Source organism: Peromyscus eremicus, chromosome 16_21 (genome assembly GCF_949786415.1).
Source record: "Peromyscus eremicus chromosome 16_21, PerEre_H2_v1, whole genome shotgun sequence".
In the NCBI taxonomy this organism is placed as follows: Eukaryota; Metazoa; Chordata; class Mammalia; order Rodentia; family Cricetidae; genus Peromyscus; species Peromyscus eremicus.
The window spans coordinates 32,669,333-32,696,046 of record NC_081432.1 but is presented as its reverse complement, the minus strand read 5'-3'; the positions used below and the strand labels follow the sequence as shown (position 1 = coordinate 32,696,046).

The 26,714-nt window shown below is 41.9% G+C and overlaps 1 protein-coding gene across 1 annotated transcript in view; it reads left to right on the top strand.

The window, feature by feature from the left end:
• The first annotated feature begins 4,342 nt into the window (after window positions 1-4,342).
• The window catches only part of Slc9a4 (solute carrier family 9 member A4), a 53,966-nt gene continuing 31,594 nt past the window's right edge, over window positions 4,343-26,714 (top strand). Inside the window, exons 1-2 of the mRNA XM_059243971.1 lie at window positions 4,343-4,598; window positions 10,630-11,093. Of these exons, the coding sequence (XP_059099954.1) occupies window positions 4,343-4,598; window positions 10,630-11,093 (720 nt within the window). The remainder of the gene's footprint in view (window positions 4,599-10,629; window positions 11,094-26,714) is intronic.

Sequence of the window (26,714 nt, the reverse complement as noted above, 5' to 3'; positions counted from 1 at the left end):
CCAGGTTAGTCCAGAGATCCATCTGCCTCTGCCTACTAAGTGCTGAGATTAAAGGTTTGTATCACTATGCCTGGCAATATGTAAGTTTAATACATGCAAAAAAAATTACATGCTAGTTACTCAGTATGCATCGTGTTTAGACTGTCAATATATCAAATGAACAATAATTTTTTTTTTTTTGACATTTCTGCTTTTTGAAAGTCAGTACCATTAAGACACAAAGCCTACCATTTGAGCAATCGTGCTATTTCAGACCTTGGGAATAACTTTAGAACTAGGTTTCTGTATTTTTATGGTGTAAATGGGTTATATGTATCTTCTAGTCTCAACTGATCTACTAAATGATGTTAGGGTTACCTTTTCAGAGGGAAGGGTGATACCATGGTCCTGAAGGACATCAGGGCTTCGTTGAAGCCTAGCAAGACAAAACTATTTGCTCCTGCTCAAAAGAATGGAATCTGCCTCCAGTCCTGAGTTGAGATAGGACATATCATTGTCATTGTCTCTTCCCTTAAGAGTTAATTTTGGGTTAGGCTCAGTAGTTAATGGTACTTGCCTTCAAGTTTGAAGACCTAAGTTTGGTCCTATGTGATAAAAACAGAGAACAGACTCAAATAAATTGTCCTCTGCTCTCCATATGTGTGCAGTGCCGTATACACACGATCACCACTCTACACCATGCAAAATAAAGAAATAAGTAAATGAATCAAAAATGTGATTTTAAAAAGTTAATTTATCTGGGAGTACTAATCACCCACCCAATGGACCCTGTCTCAGGAAGACTAATTCACCTGAAGCCACGCTGAAGAGATGAGAGGAATAATTATCGCTTCCATGATACAATGTACTTTTCAGTTCCAGAGATGGATAGCGGCCAACTTCCAGGCTTTCTCACTCTCTCTCAGAAGGAACTCCCAGCCCCCTCCACTTACCTGCTGATCCATCATGGGGTTGTCTGCTGAACTTCTGTTGCTGAACATGGAAGTCTAACTCAAAAGCGTGAGCGTGGCTTCTCTCTTCCCGTTCTCCAACTCTCTTTTCTGGGCAGCTGCTAAGATTCCCAGCTTAATGCCCCCATTGCTTTTCTTTTAACCTCCCATCAATTTGATTTCTCCAGCTTCCTTCTGAGTCTTTCCTTAAGTTTTCTTATTAATGTGATTAAGAACCCAGAGAACCATAATTTCCTTGGTAACATATGGCAACCCAGATAGGATTTCCTAAATTTTCTGGTAATTCTAATTCTGGTAGTTTCTAACTGTTGTTGGCTCTTTTATATGCATTTATGCCTCTTGTATTATATAAATCCTCTGTTAGATTTCTGAGGCAGTGTATAAAGACAGAAGGTAGAAAAGGACCAGAGTCCGACCTCAACAGATGACACTGTTAATTTTAAACAAGAAAGGACAGGCACGCTTCCATGGGATGGAGGTCCTGTGCAGAGAAAAACCTAGCTGAGACCCTTTGTGGAGGTATGGGGGTTTTGGAAATGAGGAAGCAAATACAGCTTTGGGGGCTACCTGTGAGTCTGTCTGTGGTCTCTCTTTCCTGGAATTGTCGACTTCAGGCAAGACAATTTATCTTGGGAGGAAGGCTGTTGCTGCAAACTGTCCTCGCTGGGCTGAGCAAGGTCAGCTGTCATCTCATAGGGACCCTGGTTTTACAAGGCAGCCTATCACCTTCTACCACGCAAAGCACAGGAGCACACTTCTGATGTTCTCCAAGCTGAAATTGTTGAAGCTTTTGCAGGCCTGTGTTCACGTGTTCCCATTTGTAGTATGATTAATCACACTAAGCATGTAGAGTTAGACAGGCCCTAATGTTGTGAACTCCAAATAGTCCCTTAGAATAAATAATTAAAAGATATTGAACACTGGCTATCTAAGAAGCACATCTGTAAACAGGTATGAATTCTTAAGAGACAATTGTGCCTGTTTCCTTGGCTATCAGTCATTGGAATTTCCCCCAGAAAGTTCAAACTGGGAGAAGAAAAAGGCTAAAGCCTGGTGCCAGGCTGAGGAGGAACTTGTTTCCAGGAAAAGAGATTTCACACCTCAGGCCACCTGCGGGGAGACGACTGACAGGTCAGTCGTGGGCAAAGACTCCGCTGATGGGGACTGCTTAGTGATGAACCCCTCTTGCCCTCTGTTAAAACCCAACACCATGTCAGGACCCCAGAAGATGGATGTGGTGGGTGGGTGGGGATCACTGGAACGCTTTGTCCTTTCCCCCAACATGGCCATGTTGACTAAATCTCCTCTGTTTTTCAGTATTGCATATCTAATTGGCATAATGAGGACAGGTGTCTGAGCCTACCTCTTCAAGGCTACCAGGGCCCAGGAACTGGTTCTGACGATTCTGCTCACAAGCTCCTTAAGTAGATCTAACAGATTTTTAGTCAATTATTAATGATTTTCCATTTAAAAAGATTGTATCACATACACATAGAAGTAATTTTACTTTCTCAAATCAACCCGGGTATTCCTTTCTTTATTGTTTAATTCCGCCGGATAGAACCTGCTTGGGGGTGTTGTAAGACCAGGGCAAAGTCTTTAGTGTTTGACCAAGAGGTAAGCTGCTGCCTGTGAATGCTATTATTTCAAGGCATATTCCTCTACTCCCGTTTTTAATGTCTGTTTTTAAAATGAAAACGTGTTGGCTTAGTCTCATACTTCTTGTGTCTGTTGAAATGATCTATATGACTTTGACCTTCATCCTACCACACTAAATGGTGTTGAAATTCATCCAATTTTTCTTCCCGGAGTTAGTCTTACTGTGTAAATCCATGCTTCAAATTGTTATGTATCTTCTTGAATGACTAACCTTTGCGTTTCTCCAGTATACCGCCTCCCTTCTCCCCGCTTCCAGCAATGTTTGTTATGTCAAAGCCTACTTAGGGGTTATTTGTAAAACGAATCCCCCTCTCCATCCGCGCTGTTGGCGTGCTAGCTCCTCTTCCATTCGGTCGCTTTCTATCTTCCATCTTAAAGAATTTCCATTTGTAAAGGAAATCAAAAAGTTGTTCTGTAAGGCGCACTGGACAAGAGAGGATGCTAACACGGTAAGACTCAAAGGGACACACTGTGGCCCTAGGCACAGCTTGTTAGTCGTTTTTAACATCCTTGCTTCAGCTGTCTTTAGGAAAATACGTAGTAAATCTGTGGGAAATTTGGGCTCTTTTTGAAGGTTTTCTCCTTATTTATCTTATTATTTACTGTCCTATCTGCTTCATGGAATGAATACAAGTAGCCACTTCCAGATAAAGAACCTTTGACAAAACCCGTTCTGAATCCTACAGACAGTCTATGCAGACACTTCTTTTGTACAGACAGACCACAATAACGAAACGGTTAACTGCAGGTTTGGGCATTCTAGAACATTTTCTCAACTGGGTTTTCTGATACACTCACCCAACTTCCTATTTTGTTTCTTGCTTTTGTAGAAACTGTCTGTGAAGTTTGTAGAGACTGGGAGCCTTGTTTCTTCCATACATTATTGGCCAAGAAATTCAGCATTCATTATCTTCCTGGTCCTTGCCTTGCTTCCACCTCCCTTGTCTATGAAGACCGTCTGATAGGTCTTCCAGAACAGTCCTATTTTTCTCCTCATGGTTTGGCATACTTATTAACAGCTCTTCATCCTGGAAAGCACCTTGGTTTGGATGCTAGCTAACTCCAAGGTCAGCAACTTGTCTTTACCAACTCGCAAAGGGTGCCATGCTGCAGGTGCCCACTAGGTGTCAGTAGCGTAGCCTGCCAAGGATCTTCAGAGCAAGCATTTCATCACAAAAAATCAAATCAAAGCAAATAATTAAGTGTGGATCAAGAGCTACCTGCAGCTTTGACCGGTTCAAAACAGATGAGACAGAAGCGGGAGGTGTGGAGGATCAGGTACAATACAGGTGACTCCTTCCTAGGATCCAATAGGGCAGGAAGGATTCCCTTCCTTATTAAAGGACTTCAGTGATTCACGGAATGAGTATCCTTTCCAATTTACACTCACAAGATGAAGCCGGTGTTCAGTGAGTGAGGAAACAGCTTTGAATGAAGAAGGATTTCTCTTCGTAGATTTCTCTTCAATTCACAATCGGGTGAAGGTCCTGCAGGTAGATCCCGTTGGAAGCGTACGTTTATTTCATCAAGAAGATGAGCTGCCTGAATTGACAGATATTAAGAAGATTTGAAAGCATGTACCTGCAGAATCATCAAACTGGACTCGTTTGGGAATGACTTCTGGATTGCACATATATTACCTCTCATCCGGGTAATGCGGCTGGAAACCTGCCCTGCCTCAGTTGTATGGCACACATCAGCCCCCAGGTGTATATAGTAAGAGACCCACAGGCATGGGTCTGGCAGTGCATACGGCTTTTGGTTCTTGGAGCTGGTTGCTACGGCTGATGGTCCTTGCATGTTCGGAAGCATCATCGTATGTGAACGAATCCTCAAATTCCACTGCCCAACAGGCACCTGATGCTCGGTTTGCTGCTTCCAGCTCAGACCCTGATGAAAGGATATCTGTGTTTGAACTGGATTACGACTATGTTCAAATTCCCTATGAGGTCACCCTCTGGATATTGCTTGCATCTCTTGCAAAGATCGGTAAGTCCTCAATATATATTTAAGGGGGGATTGTGTCTTACCTGAAGTATCACATATGAAACTCTCTTATAAATAGACCATGGATTAAGTAGATATTAACTGTTACTTGTGGTGCATTAAAATTATATTCCCTGAAATCAAGAGAAAGTCATGGCTTTTTAATGCTTCAGGATTGTGTTGAAATTTAAATGCATACTTCTACACCCTTCATTGTTTGGACTTTGTAATTCAAGAACACAACCATGTGACTTATCTGTCATGTAAAAAAAATTTCATGCTCTATGTTTTAAAAAAATATAAAATGTAAAGTGTTGAGGGCTTGGGAAACGCCAGAGACTGAATAATATTTCTTTTTATAAAATGATCTGCCTTTGTTCCTAGCCATGAACTGTAATTTGTCAATAACTTTAGTTATTTATTCCTTCTAAGAGACCCAGGTTTATTTTGAAGTGGCAGGAGAAAATAACCACAGGTAACTCTCACACCCCAGCAATGTGGGGTGGGGTATGTGAGACAATACCTTTTGGTAAAGTATAGCTTTCCTCCTAGCTCAAATGGGGCTGCTGGCCACCTCTGCTTTCCTTTATAAACGGAAGTGAGCCGAAGCAAATGGACTGAATTCAAGTCAGGTGCTCTTCATCCAGAAGCCACAGCAGTGGTTCACATTCCACGACCAATCTGCCACCCCTTCTCTCCTGAAAACAGCTTATTCCAATGTAGAAAATCCATACAATTTTTCTCAGTTACTGCATATAATATTGCCTTTGCCTCCTCTATGATGAACAGTAGATAATTTGAGTGCACAGATTGTCTTATTGATGTAGAATCTTAAACATTTTCATTTTCATATACATACATATATGCATATATATATATACATATATATGACAGCTTCGAAATGTAGATTGAGCCATGTGTAGTCTGTAGTGAATATTTATGGGCTCTTGTCTATGTAATAACTCCTTCCTTCCTGTGGGCTGGGGGCCTCAGGTGTACTCAGGTACCTCTTTAAAGCAGCTTTGTATTTTAAGCTGTGGAAGTGTTAAAATGGAATAGAAAGGGTTGGTTGGGAGAAATCTCTTGCGATTTGCTAAATGGTTAGCTTACACAAAGCATACATCATTTTAAAGGAGTATTTGAGGAAAACTGGCTCTATAAATGAATACTGTGCTCAGGCCAGAGCAGGGTCTAGGAACTTTCATTTAGCCAGATGAATAATGAGAATTTTCAAAGTTGTTTCCCATGATACTTTTGTGCCACTTGTAAACAATGGAGAGTATTATTTGCCTCCATTTATCCTTCTCCCACAGCTTTCCTCCCTCTGGTTAGCAACAGCTGAAGTTGTCTGGGTACTTAGAACACAGACCTTTTGCTGACCAGCTGGCCCCTTTATCTACCGATAGACACCTAGAAGCAGAGGAGGGTCCAATTTATCTTTTTTTTAATGTTTGCATAAGGTGTTGATTGTTATTTAGATGTATTGCACGTGCTCAGAATTCACTATCAGGAAATAGTGAGGAGACTATGGGGGGACACTTTTGTTCAAGGGACTCTCAGCTAAATGTTAGTGATTTTCATGATGATGTAATTCAGTACAATTTCAGAAAGGAAAATTACTGTCAGAGATTATCAGTCAGAACATACTTATTCAAAAATGATTTTATAATTGCTAGTCTTCAGGAATCTAGATAAGTCTGTACTCCATAAGCATTTGGGAACTGAAAAGAAAAGAGGTGTGTTTATTAAATGCATGTTATGTGCCCAATATTGTGCCTGACATTCTGTATAATATGATGGCTTATTTACTGAGAGATAAATAGTAATAATAGGAAAGATGATGGTAACTATGGTGGTTTCTAAACTTTAACATTTAAGGAATGCCTATGAGTATTCAGATTATAGGTTCTGAATAATAACATAATTTTAAGCCTTATTATCACCATCACGTATTATTTCTCATTCATTCAGGCACATTTGTGGAATACACATGTAGTACCAGGAAACAAATGGTTTGGGCCTTAAGGGATGTAGTTTAACAAGGATAAGAGGTGAACCTAGAACTCCCTGGTAGGCACTTGGATGGGAAAATATCAAAATGCCCTCCATTCCTTTTAAATACCTAACTATGAACTATAACACACAGATACTATAGAACAAAGGTAATTCAAGACACTTCTGGCTTTGTGAGTTATCATTTCATTCCATCAAACTTCTTGGAATGTTGTGGGAACCATTCCTGGACCCACTGGGAAGACTAGCATTGAAGGTTGTCTCCCATTTCCCAGGACTTTAGTGTTTCTTTCCATTTCCTTTTCAAGCACTGGGATTGTAGAAGTTTAAAGTGACTGACTTTGGGATTCTGCTGTCCTTCATGAAAGGGGACAAATGATTTAAAGTGTAAAATGCATTAAGTCCTCCCTATTGCAGTGTGACAAGCATGTGGCCTGTTGGTGCCACAGCTCTGCAGGCCCATTTTACCTGAAGGCAGGTAGATCCGTTTTAAGAACCTCAGTTCAAGGAAACAGAACCAGAATGGCAGAACACAGGTCCCGAGAAAACCCACTGGCTCTTCAACTTTCATGGCATAGTTTAGAAGTTAAGTTTGATTAAAATAAACACTAACTGAAAGACAAAGATAAGGAAGGTGGAGATGAAAATAAGGAGGTCAAAAAAGTTGTGATTAGAAAACTGAGAATCCATGCTTTAGAAGGCCTTGAACTGGTCTTGACACTAGTGAAGTCTAACTGGGAGTATGAGTGACATCTCTTGGGGATAGTTATGCTCAACTGTATCAACCTGCATATATACATGCATATATGTATATTATATGTACATATATGTGTATATACATATATGTGTGTACATGCACACACATATACATATACACGTACATACATACACACACACACACACACACACACACACATATATATATGTATATACAGTAGATCAGTTCAAAATAGTGCTGAGGGAAACCCATATCTTCTTTTCATAAATATAAAACACTCCTAAGAGATATTCTCTGGTTCCCCATAGCCTCTGGAAAGAAATCTATCTCAGTTAATTTAAAAGTCAAGCTCTCTGTTATATGACACAAAACCATCTTCCAGCTTTTACTCTTCCCAATTCACACCTTGTTTAAGCCAGGTGACATCTCTCAATGAGGCAGCAAAATGTCTCAAGTGTCTGCTAGGATCATTCCTACCTTTTTTCCCCCAGTCTTGACGCTCCTCTCAACCTAAAATGTTCCTTATTCTATTATGTAACTATCCACATCTTAGCTATTTTCCAAGGCACCCAGTTTCCTTCCATATGAAAAGCATCTCTGATGACCATTTAGCCCATTCATTCATTCATTCATCACTCATTCATTCATTCATTCATTTGTACACTTTTAGACCCAGCTGTTATACAGATTTAGCTGTTAATATTTGTTAAGCAATGTAATGATGTAAATTGCTAAGCAATATAATGATGTAAATCATCTACTTAATTTTGGGGGAATTTACAACTAGTACAGATAAGTCATGCACAAAAGTGGGAGATAAGGATCACTGTTACTAAACAAGCGTTGTAGAGATAAATTGTTTTAATAAGACATTAATTTTTGAGGAAGACATATTAATTCCTCTGGTGGCGATTCGGAAAGGCTTAGCCTCAAATTCTGAGCAGGGCCTAAAGACAAAGGAAAAGGACGTTGTAAGCAGGGAAAACAGAGCAACAAGCCCGGAAAGGGACCTGCTTGCAAAGGATTTTGATTGGCTTTATTGAAGGATGGATGCACTTGGGGAAGCAGGTGTTGATTGAGGAGCCCCATAATGATCCACTGAGTTCTGATGTCTTTGTCTTTATAGACTACTTCATGCACATTTTACTGAAGTCTCATGTGTCATACTATTTCTGTCTTCTCATTTATTCGTGTCTTACTGTTAAAATTTTGCTAACAGTAGGAGATGCAGTATAATTCCTATCTTTGGCTTTCTACCTCTTTAAATTCAGTAGTACACTGTTCTTGACAGAAGAGTGCTTAAACGTTGTTAGTTTAAAATCCGTACAGTGCTCTGAGTGCCTTCCACATCTTAGGTGGAACTGACACGATAAGATACCCAGGGCTGGAGAACACAGCTTCTTAAACCGTGGCTTGCAACCTCACCCATGGTCGTACGGTAGAATGTAGGGTTATGAAAAATTTAGCAACAACAATAACCAAGAAGATTTCTGAAAACCAGCCAACAATCAATCCAAAAATCAAATGCGTAATGAGGTCAGGGTGTTTTTGTCTGTGCTTGACTGTGTTGCACCACAAGGCTTCCACGCAGCCTTGGTTTTGAGCACACAGTGTGTGCACAGCTGCTCACTTAGGGAACGCTGCCTGGGATGCTTGGTTCTTACTGGAGACAGCTGTAGTCGATGACGCACAGTGCTGTGCCTTACACACGAAAGTTTCTGATGGGAGGTTTCTGGTCTTACAGAAATGCAGTGATTTAGTATAGAAAACAAAGACTTGCAATATTTTTATACTATCATCCCTAAACACGTCAAATTCCTCCAGCTTTGAATTGTGTTGTGTTTGGATGCCTGACTTTAAAATTGCCTTTTGAGGTGTTAACATGAATTCTATATATGAAATAAATCGTAAATGCATTTTGGCTTAGGATCAGAGCAGAATTTATTACAGTTTCTGAAATATCCCTAAACATGCTTCTTCCCCTTTGTAGGACACATTTACACAAAGTGACATCAGAATTGATAATTATGATTTTCCCCATTTTATTTATTCTTTTAGTATTTCTTGCATGAATGTATAGCATTTTGATCATATTCACCTCCCCACTCACCTCTTCCAACTCTTCCCAGATACTCCCAAGACTGCTTCCCAACTTCATGTACTTTTTAAATTTTTTTTCCTTTTTTTATAATCCATGGAGTCCAACTAGTGCATAGGTCTGGGACCACCAACTGGAGCCAGTCCACCAGGGCCCACACCCCTAGAGAAAACCGACTCTCCCTCTCCTAGCAGCCATTGACTCTTGATAGCTCCTCAGCTAGGAGCGGGTCTGGTGTGTCCCTCACCCACTGATGCTAGAATGTTGACTGGCTTGATCTTGGGCATGCCTTACGCCAGGAAGCACAGCTCTTGGGACTTTACAGGTGCAAAGGTGTTGTCAGTAAATGTCTACCTGTAGCACGTCCTTAGACATGAGTAGATGAATAGATTTTGGAGGGACGTTTAAGATCCAAACTATAGGCCAGGCGGTGGTGGCGCACGCCTTTAATCCCAGCACTCGGGAGGCAGAGCCAGGCGGATCTCTGTGAGTTCGAGGCCAGCCTGTACTACCAAGTGAGTCCCAGGAAAGGCACAAAGCTACACAGAGAAACCCTGTCTCGAAAAACCAAAAAAAAAAAAAAAAAAAAAAAAGATCCAAACTATAGAAGAGTTAAAGAGAGCTATGCAACCAATAGCATGAGAAATGTCAGGACCTAAATAAAGGCCCTGAATGTAGAAATTCAGGAGAGGAAGGGATGGACTTTAGGGACAGATAATGAGAATAGTGCCTGAGGAAATCTGGGTTGACTCCATGATTGGCAAAAGTGACCAGGGTCATACATGGGACTGTGGCTCTATTGCCTTCTTCCATGGGTCCAGCTGGCAACATTATTAGTTAAGAAGGGGAGACAATATAAAGAAGTTTTACTCCTGTGATGTGGAATAAGTATAGGACAAGAAGAGATCTGGGGGCCAGTCACACTGTGCCTGAGCTATGCACTGGGTTTTGCATGAGTGCACACTTTTCACCCACTCCTCTCCTTTTCCCTTGTGTGCCCTCTGGGACCCTTACAACAATCAGGAAGCAGGGAAGGAGGGAGCTTGTAAGCTGTGACTTGTGCTACTGATAATCTTTGATCTTATGTGAAACCGCCAAGTTCCTGCAGCAGATGGGATGCCCCGGCTTGAAGGTGCCACCCTCCTGCCTCTAGACCTAGCCCGGTTCATTGGCAAAGATGAATGTCCTGTCTTCTCTGTTCCCAGGTTTCCACCTTTACCACAAGCTACCCCACCTCATGCCAGAGAGCTGCCTCCTCATCATCGTGGGTGCGCTGGTGGGTAGCATCATCTTCGGCACCCATCACAAATCGCCTCCAGTCATGGATTCGAGCATTTACTTCCTATATCTTCTTCCACCCATCGTCCTCGAGAGCGGCTACTTCATGCCCACACGGCCCTTCTTTGAGAACATCGGCTCCATCCTGTGGTGGGCAGGTCTGGGGGCCCTGATCAATGCCTTTGGCATTGGTCTCTCCCTCTACTTCATCTGCCAGATCAAGGCCTTCGGCCTTGGTGACATCAACCTGTTGCAGAATCTGCTGTTTGGTAGCCTGATCTCGGCCGTGGACCCTGTGGCGGTGCTGGCTGTGTTTGAGGAGGCGCGTGTGAATGAGCAGCTTTACATGATGATCTTTGGGGAGGCCCTGCTCAACGACGGAATCAGTGTGGTGAGTCCCCCAGATCACATTTCCGGAGGGGTGGAGCTGGGATGGCCACAGAGGTCGGGGCTGCTTTGGCTCTCCATGTCATGGTTGTGGCCCGAATTCTGGTAACATTCTGAAGGGTCCACTTTGTGTATCTAACTTCTCATTAGTTGCTTTAAAGGGAGGAAAGGAATACAAAACATGTAATTCAACTTACATTTTAATTCAAGGATTTTTTTTTTATTTAGCATAGAGAAATTATTATTTATAGCAATCCTGGGTACTCAAGGTGATCAAGACAGTACCTTTGTTTCTAATATATGTCTCTATACATTTTAAGCATACACACACACATACATACACATACTCACATTCACACATATATACATATATATCATGAGACATTAGATGAAGTTAAATAAAATTCCTCTGGCCATTGAGACATGACAGAGCAATTACAGAAATAAATCAGCTTGTATGGTGCTCAGTCACATGTCATATGGAAAATGCTTAGAAATTCTCTAGAGAGGGAAGCAGAGGAGGATGAATAGGCTAGAAAGAGCAAGGCATAGCACCAAATACCAGGAAATGTTCACAGCCTGGGTTGTTGCAATATTCACCACAAGTCATGCTCAGTGATCAGTTTCACTAAAAACTACAGCATTCGCCAGCTGTTGGCCTATAAGAGGTGTATACACCCTTTAATGGCCTTTCATTACTTAAAACTTACATTCCTGCACATAAGCAGTACTAGAATACATTTCATTGTAAAGGAGTCAGATAGCACAGAATTATGAGTCATAAACAGAAGCTTCCATTGCCTTCTCCCTATTCTTTATGCAAAGAGCAAGCCCGTTAACTCATTTGTGCCTTTCTCTCCCTGTCTTCACGGTATGCATACACACACCTGCATGGCTGCAGATGCACCGTGTTTTGACAAACACTGAGGGATCATACCATATCTGTGGCTTAGCTGTAGCCACTTCGGGTCCTCCCACATCTCCTCAGTGGTTACACATTATTTTGTAGATTAAGTTAACACAATTTGTTTCACAATTTCCTCCATGGGTAGTTATTTCAGTGGTTTCTATTTTTTTTTTTTTATAAATAATGTTACAATAAACTATGTTTTTTTTTCTTTCTGGCCATGTTTTTGCATTTGGGACTATTTAAAAACAATATTTTGTTAGTAATGAAATGTCCAGGTAAAGCAATATGTAGATTTAAAACTTGATACATGGGGCTATTTTAATTATTACTGGTTCATCCCATTGGTAAAGAAGAGGTTATCATCCTAGAGTTGCAGGGATGAGCAAAGACATGATACCTGTGTCTTAGGTTCTTTTCTACTGCTGTGACAATAGAACACCAAGACCAAGAGTATGTCAAAAAGAAAGTGTTTATTGGGGCTTGTGGTTTCAGGGGGCTGGAGTTCATGACGGCAGAGCAAAGGAAGCTGAGAGCTCACATCTTGATCCTCAAGAGGGAGACAGAGAAAATACTGAAAATGGTGTGAGTCTTTTGAGATCCCAAAGCCAACATCCAGTGACACACTTCCTCCACCAAGACCACACCTCTTAATCCTCCCCAAACTGTTCCACCAACTGGGGACCAAGCATTCAAACACATGACCGACCCTCTGGGGGCCATTCTCATCCAAACCAATACAACCTGAAACCATACAGATGGATCCAACAGCAGGTCATTAGAAAGTGTAAACACAGTCCAGAGGAGTGGGATATCAAATAACACCCCAAACCATGTGGCGTGCCCTAGAAAAAGAAAACACCAGCAGGAGTTGAAGGAGTCGGCATGAGGCTTAGAGACTGAAGGGAGCAGGGTGGGGAATTAAAGAGGGCAGGCAGGAGGCTGGAGCAACCATGGTCCTCAAAGATGCTTTTGAATTGTGTGGAGAATTTTGCGGACTAGAAAGGGTAAGCAGGAGCACTGTCTGGTCATTTTGCTCAGGAGAATTATCTGGCTGGGGCTGTTAAAACTAGAGCAATGGGGCTAGGAGGAATTTGCAGCTCGGCTGAGCACCTTTGAATTTTTCCAAATGCCAAGGTAACACATGACATTGAACTTGGGTGACCTTAGCTGCTAAGCTTTTCCAGAAAGGCTTTATCAGCTCTTGCTTCTACAGATAGAGTTGACTTCTTTAATTTGCCCAGAACACTCGGTCTCTTTATCAGGAGCGTAATCATGTGATATGCAGAAATTCTTGCTGAGAAATCATCTGTATTCATTACCAAAGCAAGTTCTTGCCTGCTGCCACTGAGCGAGGATCAGATCTCACCCTGAGGTTTCTCTTTAACAGTCTGTCCAGAGCAAACCCTATCGTGGTTTTTCCAGTACCAATTCCATCACCAGTGACATTTGTTTGACTTTCTCAAGGCTAAATTGTGTCCATGGAGATGTTTCTAAAGAATGATCATTTCAAAATAAGATTGTAATTGCTGAGTGACTCTAGCGTTTGCTGAGGGTGCTGTTGTGACCTCTGCTGGGCACCACTGCCGTTACATTGGCTCCGGTGAGGTTGCCCACACGTTCATCTTTGGTATCCCACAGCACAGTGAGTATTAAGTGTGTGCTGGGACACCACTGGGTCCCTAAGTGAAACCAGAGAAGTCCAGGGCCAGATTTAGAAAGCAGCTGAAAGCAACTGGTACTTTCTGCCGTCCAATGGTATTTTGAGCTGAGGGCTTTGAGCTCACCCTTTCATTGAGCAAAGAGCCTGCCCAAGGGCAGCAGTCACAACCCTGCAGAAGGCCTGAGTCACCCAGAGGTGGCCTGTGGTTGAGGGTTACATGTGATGACAGTATAGTTCTTACTTCTAGAACTGTTGAAATATCCATGAATCTGATTCACCAAGATTGAACCACATCAAGGGTTCAGTTTGTGATTTCTCATTTATTCCTTCGTTTTGCTGAATTTTCAGGTTATGGTATTGATAACTAGAACCAACCCTCAGTGGCTGACAAACAGGGCAGAAAGACAAGCCCTACCAAGTACTGCAATCTGCACTGGAGATCTGTGGAGAGAGAGAGAGAGAGAGAGAGAGAGAGAGAGAGAGAGAGAGAGAGAGAGAGAGAGAGAGAGAGAGAAGAGAAAGAGAGAAAGAAGGAGGTAATTATTCTACAACAATTATTTCATCAGGATGTGCACATTAAGGATTGATAGATATTGTGTGACTTGAATATCTACAACTTTCTTTTTAAAAATAAAATATATTTCTAATATTACTTTAAAAAATACCCTAAGATCACCTACATCCTCAATGGAGTCTCCTAGTTAAGATCCTAGAAGAAAGCAGAGACAGAGCTACCCAGTCCTGGACCCATGATGGCCAGCTTTGCATTTACTACCTCATTAAATCCATGGATTTTATTATGAGGCGTGAGAGATATCCTCCATTCAAAAATGAAGAAAACCAGGCACAACAAGTTAAAATCCCTTGGGTTATAGAGCAGACCTAGCTGCCCAGCTCTATTCCTTCCATTCCCTTTCCATTTCCTTCTTTCCTTTTGAAATTTCAACCCTGAACTGTAAAGGGGAGGAGAAAAACCTACCTATTCATGATTGGACTGGTCTCAAGCTCAGTGGCACAGCTGATCTTTCTCTTGTATAGAAATGGCAGACTTCGTGATTGCCACACAAGACTTTAGGCAAGACTGTTCACTTATGTCTCTTCTTGCTGTAGAACTGGGATAAAGACGTTCTTTGGCTCACAGGGTCCATGGAAAATTCATATTCAGCTTTAAGTACAGTAAATTCCTGGACTGGAAAGGGCACTGAGTGGTTTCTATGTGTGTACCTGTGACTTTCACATCAGCTCATGAACACTTCTGGATCAACATAACCAGACAGCTGATTTTAAATACGCCTCACTCCATGACTGTAGAATAGATGTTTTCCTATCTCTATGGAACTATGTGTGTATGTATGTATGTATGTATGTATGTATGTATGTATGTATGTATCTATTCATCCAACCAGTTGCCATAGATCAACTTGCTGGATAAGCAACAGGTAATTCCATTCACATTTCTATCCACCTACCCCATCTCTTCTCATCTCTTACTTACTGTACCTCCTCTGGAAGGATAAAGTTCCACGGAGCAGGGCTGAGACTGGAACCCAGGCAATCTTCCTCTGCTTTCTCTGGACCACCTCACCACATCATTGTGTCCACCTAACCCTCTCCTTCCGCTGCCTTTCCCCCGTGTTCTCATACCCTCTCCAGGCATATCTCTAGGGCATCTGCTAGGAATGCCACTGCAGAGGGAGATGACCTATACTTACTTGCCAAGGATTGGTCTTAACCAACTTCACCAATGAGTGCTTTATCAGATTTTTCCCATTCAAGTCTCATGGAACCTCACCAGGTGGAAAATCTTGTCTCAGTTCATGAAGTGACAGTCTGTAGTAGCTGAGGGTAGGGTGCCCCTAGGCCCAACCACTGAGGTCCATGGACCCATTCTGGCCATTCATTTTAATATGTATACAAATTTCTTCATTGTCATTTATAAAATGAAGACAGAATCCCAATGAAATCAAGCACATATTTACTGAGTAGAATCTAGTTTGTGCAGTATAATATCCAGAAGACAGAGTGGCCATCTTCTTGCTTTGATCAGCCAGCCATTCCCTTTAGCTGAGGCAATCAGAGGAAATTTGTAGTAGTGACCCTTGGCTTCTCTTTAACTCTGTCATTTGATCCTATCTGTATACACATTCTATTGCTAGCACTTGATCCTAAATTCCCTGACCCCCCATCTAGAGTTTGATGCCCCCCTTATTTCCCTCATGTATCCCATAATCCTTGCTTTGCTGAAGGGATTCCTGGGGCCCTCTTGATTTCTATTCCAACTAATTCTTTTGGCATCCATAAGACTCATCATCTAGCTCTGAGCAAGCAGAAGGTTCTCAAGTGTTCATCCTTTTAACATTACCATGGGGGAAAAGCAGTAACATTCAGTAGACACTGGTTTTGAATGTGAGCCTTAAGGGGCTGGTGCAGTGTGCTATAGTCATGTTTCTGAGTACTGAACAGTAGCATTGAGCTGCCTTCCCAGTTAACATCCTGTCCATGAGAGGAAATTATTGATATTCTGCAGTGTGTTGGTATGCTGAGCTGGGCTAAGAGCTAGATGAAGTGGACTCAGTGCACTTTAGCCATGATCTTTCCAGTTTGTGATGAGTTCACTGAGATGTGAGATTCAGTCCTATGTCAAGGTATGCTTGACCAGTTCTTGCAAGAAACCATATGAGAGTTGGTGTATGAGGGGATATGAACCTACACATACATGATTTTTGAGCAAGGATCTTAAGCCAGCTTCGTTACACATGAAATGGGAAAGACTTATCCAGCCTGAGAGGGTGGTTGTGAGATCACAAAATGGGACTACTGGACATCTGGTAGCATGGTAGGTGATGAGTAAATATCCTTTTATCCTCACAATCCAGAGGAAGATCCAAACAAGAAATGCAACATTTTAGTGTCTACCAGGCACAGAAACAAAGATAGAATCTCAGGCAAACAGAGTAGTGAGCTCTTGGTTGGTCAGCTCATGAGCCTGTGACATACCCAAAGTGCAAGGCCTTCCCAGGGCACTTGCAACCCACTGAAGGCAGGGGAGGAGTCAGACCTGCTTACTGTGCTCCCAGCATTTGCCTTTCGAAATGTGCTGTCAGTCAAAGTATTTGGAGGTTTATCTGGTGAGCTTGCACTCTGACAGTGAGACACGGGATTAATGTGTGTGTGTGTGTGTGTGTGTGTGTGTGTGTGTGTGTGTGTGTGTGTGTGTGTGTGTGTAGTGCAGCAACTAGCCAGTAGCCAGGTTAGAGAGGTGGAAGGTAGCAGGAGCTAGCATAAGTGAGGGCAGTCAGAGTTGCAGTCCCTAAGACTGTGTTTCAGAGGACAGTTTTACCAACATGGGGAGACATTTTTTAATCCTCAGCCCCTCTGCAAGTGGGTGATACCTTGCACCCAAGATATCTGGTGTCTAACTTATAGGCTCTCCGACAAGCAACTTGAAAGACTTGCACCTTAGGGAGGACAAGCTCCTCAGTGGCATGCTAGAAACACATATTGTTAGATATGGGTCTTCAACTGTGATTTCATAACAGTTCCCCAAATTTGACTCCTGAGCACACATTTGGACCATTTGCTTCTGCCTGAAGGAAGAGAAGAGTTGAGATTTGAATTGTACCAACTGATCTTTAACTAGAAGATGCTTAGGAGCCACTTGGGGTGATGGGCACTCACTTCAGTCACGAGGGTAGGCAACAAGGATGAAGTTCAGCTAGTCACCAAGCTGCCTTTTCTTTGTCGGGAGGTGGAGTTGAGCAGCTGTAGGAATAGATTCAGAGGAGGAAGAACACTTCGTAGGAGAGCGACCACCCTTTAACTCTTTAGGGAACAATGAGAGTGAGGACAGAAAACCTTAGAAGCAATTCTGTCGATACCACTAAGGACCCTGAACTCCCCTCCAACTGTGCCAAGTGCCTTAGAGGTGAAAGCAAGCAAGTCTGTTGGCTGCCTTGAGTCCCCACACCATAAGCCCTCAGAATCCTTCTTGCTAAGCTATTATTCTTAACCTACAGCCGTGTGCTCACCTATTCTGCATTTTCTTAGAACCTGTCCCAGCCACCAAGGTCCCATAGGAGGTTATGTAATATTTTCATGGAAATTCCTCATGGGGGAGAACACCTCGGCATGCCAGATACAGCCAAGAGAACTTCCTGGTCCCATGGCTTTTGCCAGGCCATCCTCTGCCAGCGCCTGTGCTAATGATCTCAGTTGGGCATGTTGGGTTGCAGTGTGGAAATAATAAGCTTAGTTTCATGTGGAAAATCGCACAAGGTGGATTATGGAAGGAGGGGTTTCTGGCGGACAAGTACTTTCCCTATAGCTTCTTTGGTAATTACACAAATGACCATCATCTCATAGAACTTGCTGGACAAGCCTGCACTGTAGCATTAGACTATGATTGCTGGAGGAGAAAGCCTTTGATTCTGCCTCTAGGATATGATAATCTATGTGTTCTTCCTCCTCAGTACTTAGGATCAGCTTTGGCTATTGGTGAATGTCTTAGTCATTTGGGGTTATTCTAACAAAATGTCTGAATTTGATTAGGTTATGAATAGAAGAGTTGAGTTTGGCTCATTATTGGGGGGCTGAAAGTCCCAAGACATAATGCTACCTGACAAAAACATTTTATCCATGTTATAATATGGCATGGGGTAGAAAGCAAGCCTCTAAGGGTAGGAGCCATGTATGATTCAAGGGAAGAGCCAGGGTCTCTAATCATTACTGTTCTCAAGAAACTTCGAGTGAGAGTGAAAAAGCATTCTTTCAGGAAGAGTGTGTCCCATCTGAGGGTGCCCCCACAGGCCTCATACCCATTTCTTAAAGATTCCTTTAGCTCTCCCATCACCACACTGGCACCAAGCCTCCAGCAAATGAAAACTGTGTGATACAAACCACACCCAAGTCAAAGCAGTGACTAATAGATTAAAACCACAAGAAAGAACTGAGACATCACGAAAGGCAACTTCTTAAAATGTTTTGTCTAGATTTCCTGAGAAGTTCATACATGAACACTGTATTAACATCATCCCCACATCTTCCCCCACTACAATTTCTCCTGTACTCCCTCATTTCCTCTCAAATTCATAATCTTTTCTTCAATAATTGTTGTTATATATGTATGTATATAAATGCAACCTACTGAGTATAGCTAGTGTTGTTTATACGTATGTGTGCAGGGATGACCACTTGGAAATGTGTAATTCTTTGAAGGTCTTGTCTCTGGAGAAAACTGAATCTCTCTCTCTCTCTCTCTCTCTGTCTCTCTCTCTCTCTCTCTCTCTCTGTCTCTCTGTCTCTCTCTCTGTCTCTCTCTCTGTCTCTCTCTCTCTCTCTCTCTCTCTCTCTCTCTCTCTCTCTCTCTCTCTCTCTCAGCTGCCATCAATCACCTATAGTTTTTAACCTAGTAATGGAGCCTTGTGAGAACCCCCCCCCCCGCCCGAGTTAGCATGTCAACAATCGTCATTGTGCTGGTCTTGTTTAAGCAAATATATTGTTGAGATTTTGTGGGTGCAGCTTCCCTGTCATATTCCGTGTCATGACACTATCTCTCAGCAGACTAGTCCTGTGGCTCTTACAATCTTTCTGTTTCTTCTTCTATGGTGTTCTCTAAGCCTCCGGTATTGTGGCTGTGTTGTAGAAGTATCAGTTGATATCTCACAGTCAGTTGTTCTCTGCATTTTGACTACTGTTGTATTTCTGTAATTTTTTTCACAACTGTTGCAAAAAGGAAAAAAAATTTTAGATTTATTTATTTATTATGTAGACAATGTTCTGCCTGCATGCCAGATCTCATTACAGATGGTTGTGAGCCACCATGTGGGTGCTGAGAATTGAACTCAGGACTTCTGGAAGAGCAACCAGTGCTCTTAACCACTGAGCCATCTCTCCAGCCCCCTCGGGAAAAAAATTTTTTTTGACGAGAGGTGAGAGCTATATTTATTTGTGTGTATAAGGATTAGGTATTTAGAATGCAGTTAGAAAGTATTTTGGTTTAGGAAAGTAGCAGTAGTAGGTTTTCCTCTAGAGTCTATGACCTCATCAGCCACAGGTAATTGGATAGGTTTGTAGTACTAGGCATGGATTCCTTTGTATTGAGGGGGACTTAAGTACAATTAGGCAGCTGTTGGTTACCCCAAGATGGAAGTACCACTATTGCATTTCAGTGTATATTTTACCATGCTAGTCATTGTTGTCATTCCCAAGCTTTACATATGGGTAAGATTATTGACGACTATTTTTTTTTAATCTTGGCAGCTTGCATAGCAGTTTCAGATACTGTAAGAGCTAGTCCTTAGGGAGGAGGCTTCCAGCTTGAGTTATCTAAATCTTGTGTCCAAAGTGTGTTTTGTCTTCAACAATAGCATCTTACTTTCAAGTTCTAGGAAGAAACCAAGGGCAACATCAATAGCCTATATTTTTCTGGTTGGGGGAAGTCTGTGGTGCTCTCCTGACCAACAACTCAAAGGGAGACTTTTTATGCTGGCATTGGGGATTTTGAGATAATGTTCCCTCCAAAATCCACAGACTACCCTTTGTATTTTTTTTTTCTTTTTTTTTAATATTTATTTGTTTATTATGTTGTTTATTTATTATGTTTACAGTGTTCTGCTCACATGTATTCCTGCAAGCCAGAAGAGGGCACCAGATCTCATTACAGATGGTTGTGAGCCACCATGTGGTTGCTGGGAATTGAACTCAGGACCTCTGGAAGAACAGTCAGTGCTCTTAACCTCTGAGCCATCTCTCCAGCCCCCTTTGTATTTTTTAAAAAATTAAAATAAACTTAAATTATGTCTCTGTGTGTCTGTGTGTGGAAATATATTTGTGAATGCAAAGGCCAAAAGAAGTCATCATATCCTCTGAAGCTGGAACTATTATTGGTGGCTGTGAGCATCTGGCTTGGGTTCTAGGAATAGAACTTGGATCTCCTGCAATAGTAGTATGTACTCTTAAACCATTAACCATCTCTTCAGCCCTAACACTTTTATTTTAATGATGTAGTTGAGTTGTCTTAGATGGAGCCAGAGGTTCTGTGTCCTATCTCTCCATCCATCCATCCATCCTTCCTTCCCTCCACCTATCCATCCACTACCTCATATCCAGTCATTCATCTGTCCATCCAAAAACCACTACTTCACAGTTGCTTTATCAGATACTGTTCCTTCCAGGATGGTAAGAGTAACCTTTTCAGAAAAATGAACTTAAATGGACTGGTCATAGTTGATGTTTGCTTTTATGGCTGAAGAGGTAGGTTGGGTTTTAAATGACTCTTTGCATCATGTGGGTATGCTGACACCAGACAGCAAAAGATAGTATTTTGGGCATTTGCTTCAAGTTGGTGTAGAGTTGATAAAGGGAAATGTTTGTGTAGATGGAACAATGATGGACTTCACACTTCCCTGGACAGCAGCAGAGGTGAGCAAAGGGGTTGGTAGGGAGTGGGTATATTCTTAAGTTAGTTTTGAACTACTTACTTTAAAATGCTTTATGCCATTTAAAAGAAACTATTTGGTATCTTTAGAGATGGGGTCTAGAACCTAGAAGAGAGATCTCACAGAGTTAGTGGCATGCCAGTGGCAACAGCAGCCAACATATGGTAACGTTCTACGTCAGCTTTCTTCAAGCTCAGAGTTGCATTCATCTTTTTTAAATAGAGGGGATTTTCTTAAAGGGCTCCTTCTCATTTGCTTATTCTTCAAGGGAGCTGCCACTCAGTTTCTCTCTTTCCCAATGTATCCTCCGATACCTTTTCAATTTGCCAACTTGATCCTAGTTCTCTGAACTTATGAATAAATGCTGAAAGATGCCCACCCCAGGGGTTAGATCCCTTGTTAAGCTTTCTGCTCCTGGGTTGTAAGTCTGCATGTTTGGGGGCAGTGGGATTGTCTTTTCATGGTGGTTACCCAAGATCCTGGGCTTTTTAAATCTAAAGCAGCTTTTAAAGAGATCTCCTTTGCTGTGACCTAACTCAACAAAAGATACCATACAACGTCTACCATATTGAATACCATGCCACAGGGAAAAAGGATAGTGTCATATCATGAAGTACGAGACCCATCCTGAAAATGACACATTCCTCATACTACCACACTCAAAACACAGCCAGAGAAACTGGTGGTGACAGCCTCCAAAAGATTGCAAGTGCAGTCCTAAAATGTGTCTATTAGAGGGAGGAACTCAGGAGTAAACAATGCTGAGGGGTGTCACTCCAGAATGAACATGTTTGGCCATTCATTTACACTCTGCTGCAATAGATCTTCTCATTTCTCTTCTTCTAATCAGCTTTCATGCCAATGAGTTGTAAAAGAAGTGAACAAATAGCAAATGGATGCTGGTACAGTTACATGGTCATCAGATTAAATAGCTATAGCAAGAGAAACATTGCACAGGTGAAGACGAGCAGATCCTCATGATGAAAATGTTACGTCATAAGGATACCCCAAACTCATACGTGCATATGAATCTACTTATAAGTGTCCCTTAAACATGAAATAAAATGTGACATATTCACAAGTAGGAAATGACTATTGTACAATCAGTGCAGGAGAGTCTATTAACTTAGTCTTAGGACAATACCTCTAAGACATGAAGGGTCTGCACCCTACCAACCACCTCGTTCTGGTTGCTATTTATGAGAACTATGAATGACCCCAAATTAGACATTCTTTTTTAAGTGCACACTTACTGAAAATGACCACTGTTTTCAACCATAATAAAACCTCCATAAACTTAGAAACCTTCAGGCCATTCAGAGTGCTTTCAGTGTCCACCCATACCAGAACAAAATGAAATAAAACTTCCAATAAGTAGAAAATAGACAATACATTTCTTCATACTCTGTAGCTCAGAAAAGAAACCATGAAAGAAATTAAATAACATTTGGATGAAATAATAAAACTACAACATTCATAATTTATGTGATCTCTGCTTTAAGGAACATTTATAGCTTTAAAAACCTCTTTATTAAAATCAAAATCAATGATACAAGGCATTGCCTGTAACAAGAAAAGTTAGAGCTAAGTCAAAGGCAGAGATAGTGAGGCATTTGTAAGGATGGTAATAAATAACAATTTCTCATTTTAAAATGATACCTTGTCTATACCCAAAAGGGAAATCATACGCACTCCTCATAAATTCTTTCAGATATAATGGTTTTATTAGGGGTGTGTAGCATAGCCAGAATCCACTCATCTCAGCAGTGTGTCCTGTGGAAATCAATCCTCAACAAATTTGCTAAGATGGAAAGAAGTATTCACATTAGGATTTGACACTTCATTTCTGAGTCTCAGTGGGTCAGCTGATGTACTTAGTTATCATGTGAAGGTTTTCTGGACTGAATAGACTTTATGCATGTTCACAGTGGCTTCAGTTATAGTCATGGGTGGCTGGGGGTATTTGTCAAAGGTAGCATGACCCTTTCCCTGAGATAATGAGTCAAGAGGGACAAATGAGTCTTACTCTTCATATGCCAGGGACCTTTTGCAAGATTCGGCTTCTTTGTTCATACATAAAAGATACATTTGAAATGAATCCAAAGAAAATCTTTTGTGATTATAATGACAGCCAGAGACTGATATTTTGAAAAGTAAAGACTTTTTCACAAAGTAGTATGAATTGGGTGTAAATGTAGTCTATTATTTGTGTGGGTCACTTAGCTTCTAAAAGTCCCAAGACATCTTTCTATACCTGTCACTGCTGGAATCCAAGGTCAAAATAGGTCCTGATGACTGTGTAGCCACTTGTAATCTGGAAATCTATGTAAAAGAGTTTGTGTTTGTGGCAACAATATACAAATCTTTGAGCTGCAATTATGCTCCATGAATTTCCTCTGGATTTGAGAGTCAAATGAATGCCCACTTCACCACATTCAAACCTACTTTCTATGGGTTTGTGAAACCATTTTCTGGCCCTGCTTCACTCCTTTGTGAATCCAACCCAAAGGAGCAATATCCAAAGTTCCAAAGACCCATGTGTGGATTGGTCCATGGTCAGCTAGGAAGTGATATGAGGCTAAGCTACTTCATTGGATACAAGCACAGTTTCTCTTGGAATTACTCAAAAACCGTGAATCACAAACTTCAAAAGCTTATCAAAACTCTTCCCAAAACATGCTTTAAAAATATTTGCTTGAACTCTATAGAGTAATTTTGTAAAACATGACTGGTGAATAAATCCTTTGATGGATATTGTTTAGCTCACCCAGAGATCGAACCCTAGAGGGTATCAGCTGTGCAGTGTGTACTTAGGGAGGCTCTCATGTTGTGCAGCCAGGGAGCAGAGGCAGTCCATAAACCCAGATGCAGACTGAACTGCGTGAAACAGAGAGGAAGGAGGGAAACTGGCAGGAATGGTCTTGCTAACTTTTTCAGAGTTTACCTAGCCCTTGGGGAGTCTTCAGACTGAGGACACCAGTCAGAAGAGTATCTGTCTTCCTGGAAAGGGCACCCCTTAGTGCCCATGCCATCTCAGTCCTCACTGGAGAACAACTTATGGAAATGAAGTGTAGGTGGTTGGTGAGTGTCCCTCTCTGCAGCCAGAGATCTGAGGGACTCTGAGTGCTACAGGTACAGAAACTGATGATCCACATCACGTAGACAGGAAAAACAGGACCACGAAAGACAAATTCATGTTTTCAGTGGTCTCTGTGGGAGGGATTATGAGCATGCAGGGAGGTCATCTGCCACACTCTCCTTTCTCAACATTTCTGTTTTTTGTGTACATTGTGTGTGTGTGTGTGTGTGTGTGTGTGTGTGTGTGTGTGTGATAGTACACACTGCTTCCAGCAAATCTGCATGGTATTTTCTCCTCCATCATCCCCAGCCTTTTCTTCTCCTGATGAGTTAAAACTTCTCTTTGGGGAAAGGCAGAAGACCTTGTCATAATCTCTTCATACTTCTGTATCTGGCCAATCTTGCTACTAGCTGCTTATAACATTAAAATCAAACAACCAGCGCACACACTCAGTGTGTCCTGGGCTTTTCCCTGGTGTTTTCATTCTTCCATCAGCAGCCTGTGGTCAATGAGGCATATCAAATGAGGTCTGTTGACAGATACTTGAACTGCTCTGAGGAAAACCTGCTCTGCTAGCTCACATTCTAAAGCTAAGGGCCATGCTGTAAAATTTTTGATATGCCACAAATTTAGGTGGGAAAATAAGTGGGTACATACTGTCTTAGTTAGAATTTCTATTGCTGTGGCAAAACACCATGACCAAAATTCAAGTTGGGAAGGAAAGGGTTTGTTTGGCTTACACTTCCATATTGCTGTTCATCCTTGAAGGAACTCAAGACAGGAACTCAACAAGGCAGAAACCTGGAGGCAGGAGCTGATGCAGAGGCCATGGAAGGGTGCTGCTTACTGGCTTGCTCAACCTGCTTTCTTATAGAACCCAGTATCATCAGCCCAGGGATAGCACCACCCACAACGGGCTGGGCCCTCCTCCAAGAATCACTAAGAAAATGCCCTATAGATAGAGCTTATGGAGGCATATTCTCAATTGAGGTTCCCTCCTTTCAGATAACTCTACCTTGTGTCAAGTTGACATAAGACTAGCCAGCACACATACATACCCAAAATACATATGTATGTACACACATGCATACATGCATACATACCATTTTACAGTCAAGAAAACAAGGTACATGGTGACTTCATGATCCTCAGAAAAGGAAACTCTCCTTATAGACCACTTACTACTGTTTCTGTCTATATCCTTGGAAAGCTAGAAGGGGCATTGGTTTTCAATGTACTTTCCTTATTTATGATTACATGCATGGTAAGATATCAATCTAGAGATGACTTTAGAATGATTGCTCAGTGGTTATGAATACATACTACTCTTTCAGAGGACCTGAATTTGGTTTCCAGCACCCTCATCAAGTTTCTCTCTCTCTTACACACACATATACACACACATACACACACACATACACACACACACACACACACACACACACACACTCACCTGTAACTCCACCTCCAGGAAATGTGATGCCCTTTTCTGGATCCCACATGTAGTTTCACTCATACATGCACATACCACACTCAGACAAACACATGTACACATAATTAATAATAAAATAATCAATCATCAGTAAATGATCATTAATTGCCGAGCTCTCTGTGTGTGAAATCAACAGAGGTGATTCATAGAAAAGATGCAGAGAGGACAGGATTGGGAAATCAGCTGTAAAGGAATGACTGATGCAGCCTGCAGAGCATGGTTGAGCTGCCAGCATCTGCAGAAGCATGTCATTCTGGCAAGCCCTGCAGGTAATGCCAAAGCCAGAGCTCAAAAGCTGTTAGGTTACAATGAAGAATGGAGGTACTCTGGCCTGATGGTGCATTCCCAGCTAAAAGGGAAGTAGAGGCAGAGGGATTACAAATTTAAGGTCTATGAATTAGTTGCTTTTCCCTTTGCTGCGACCAAATACCCAACAAGAAGCACCGTAAGGGAGGAAGGGGTTATTCCTGTTGGAAGACATAGAGACTGCCACAGTGGCAGGAGCTTGAGGCCGCGGGTCACTCTGCATCTGCAGCCTGGAAGATGAGAGAGATGCATATTCATGCCAAGGTCCTTTTCTCCGTCCTGTGCAGTCCTGGGCTCACAGCCACTGAATGGTGTTGCCCAGATTTAGAGTGGGTCTTCCCACCTCAGTGAACTCAGTTTAGACGCTCCCTCACAGACATGCACAGACGTACTTAGAATCACTGTTTCCATGGGAATTCTAAATCCCACACAGCTGACAATGAAGATTAACCATCACAGCCTGCTTTGGCTATAAAATGAGTTTCAAGGCCAGATTTGGCAGCTTAAGATCCTATCTCAAAATAAAATAAAAAAGGACTAGAGATATGCTAGACAAGCACTCAATAGTGGAGTACATACTTTGCATATGTGAGACCCTACGTTCCAGGAGTGTCAATATAAGGAAGAATGCAAATCCAGCAACAAGCAGGAAACTGGGGCCTTGGAGAAGCCTAGCAGTGTGCAAAAGCCTGCACGGATTCTGGGGTCACCGGGGAAGATGTGGATTGACCAGTGGAGAGCA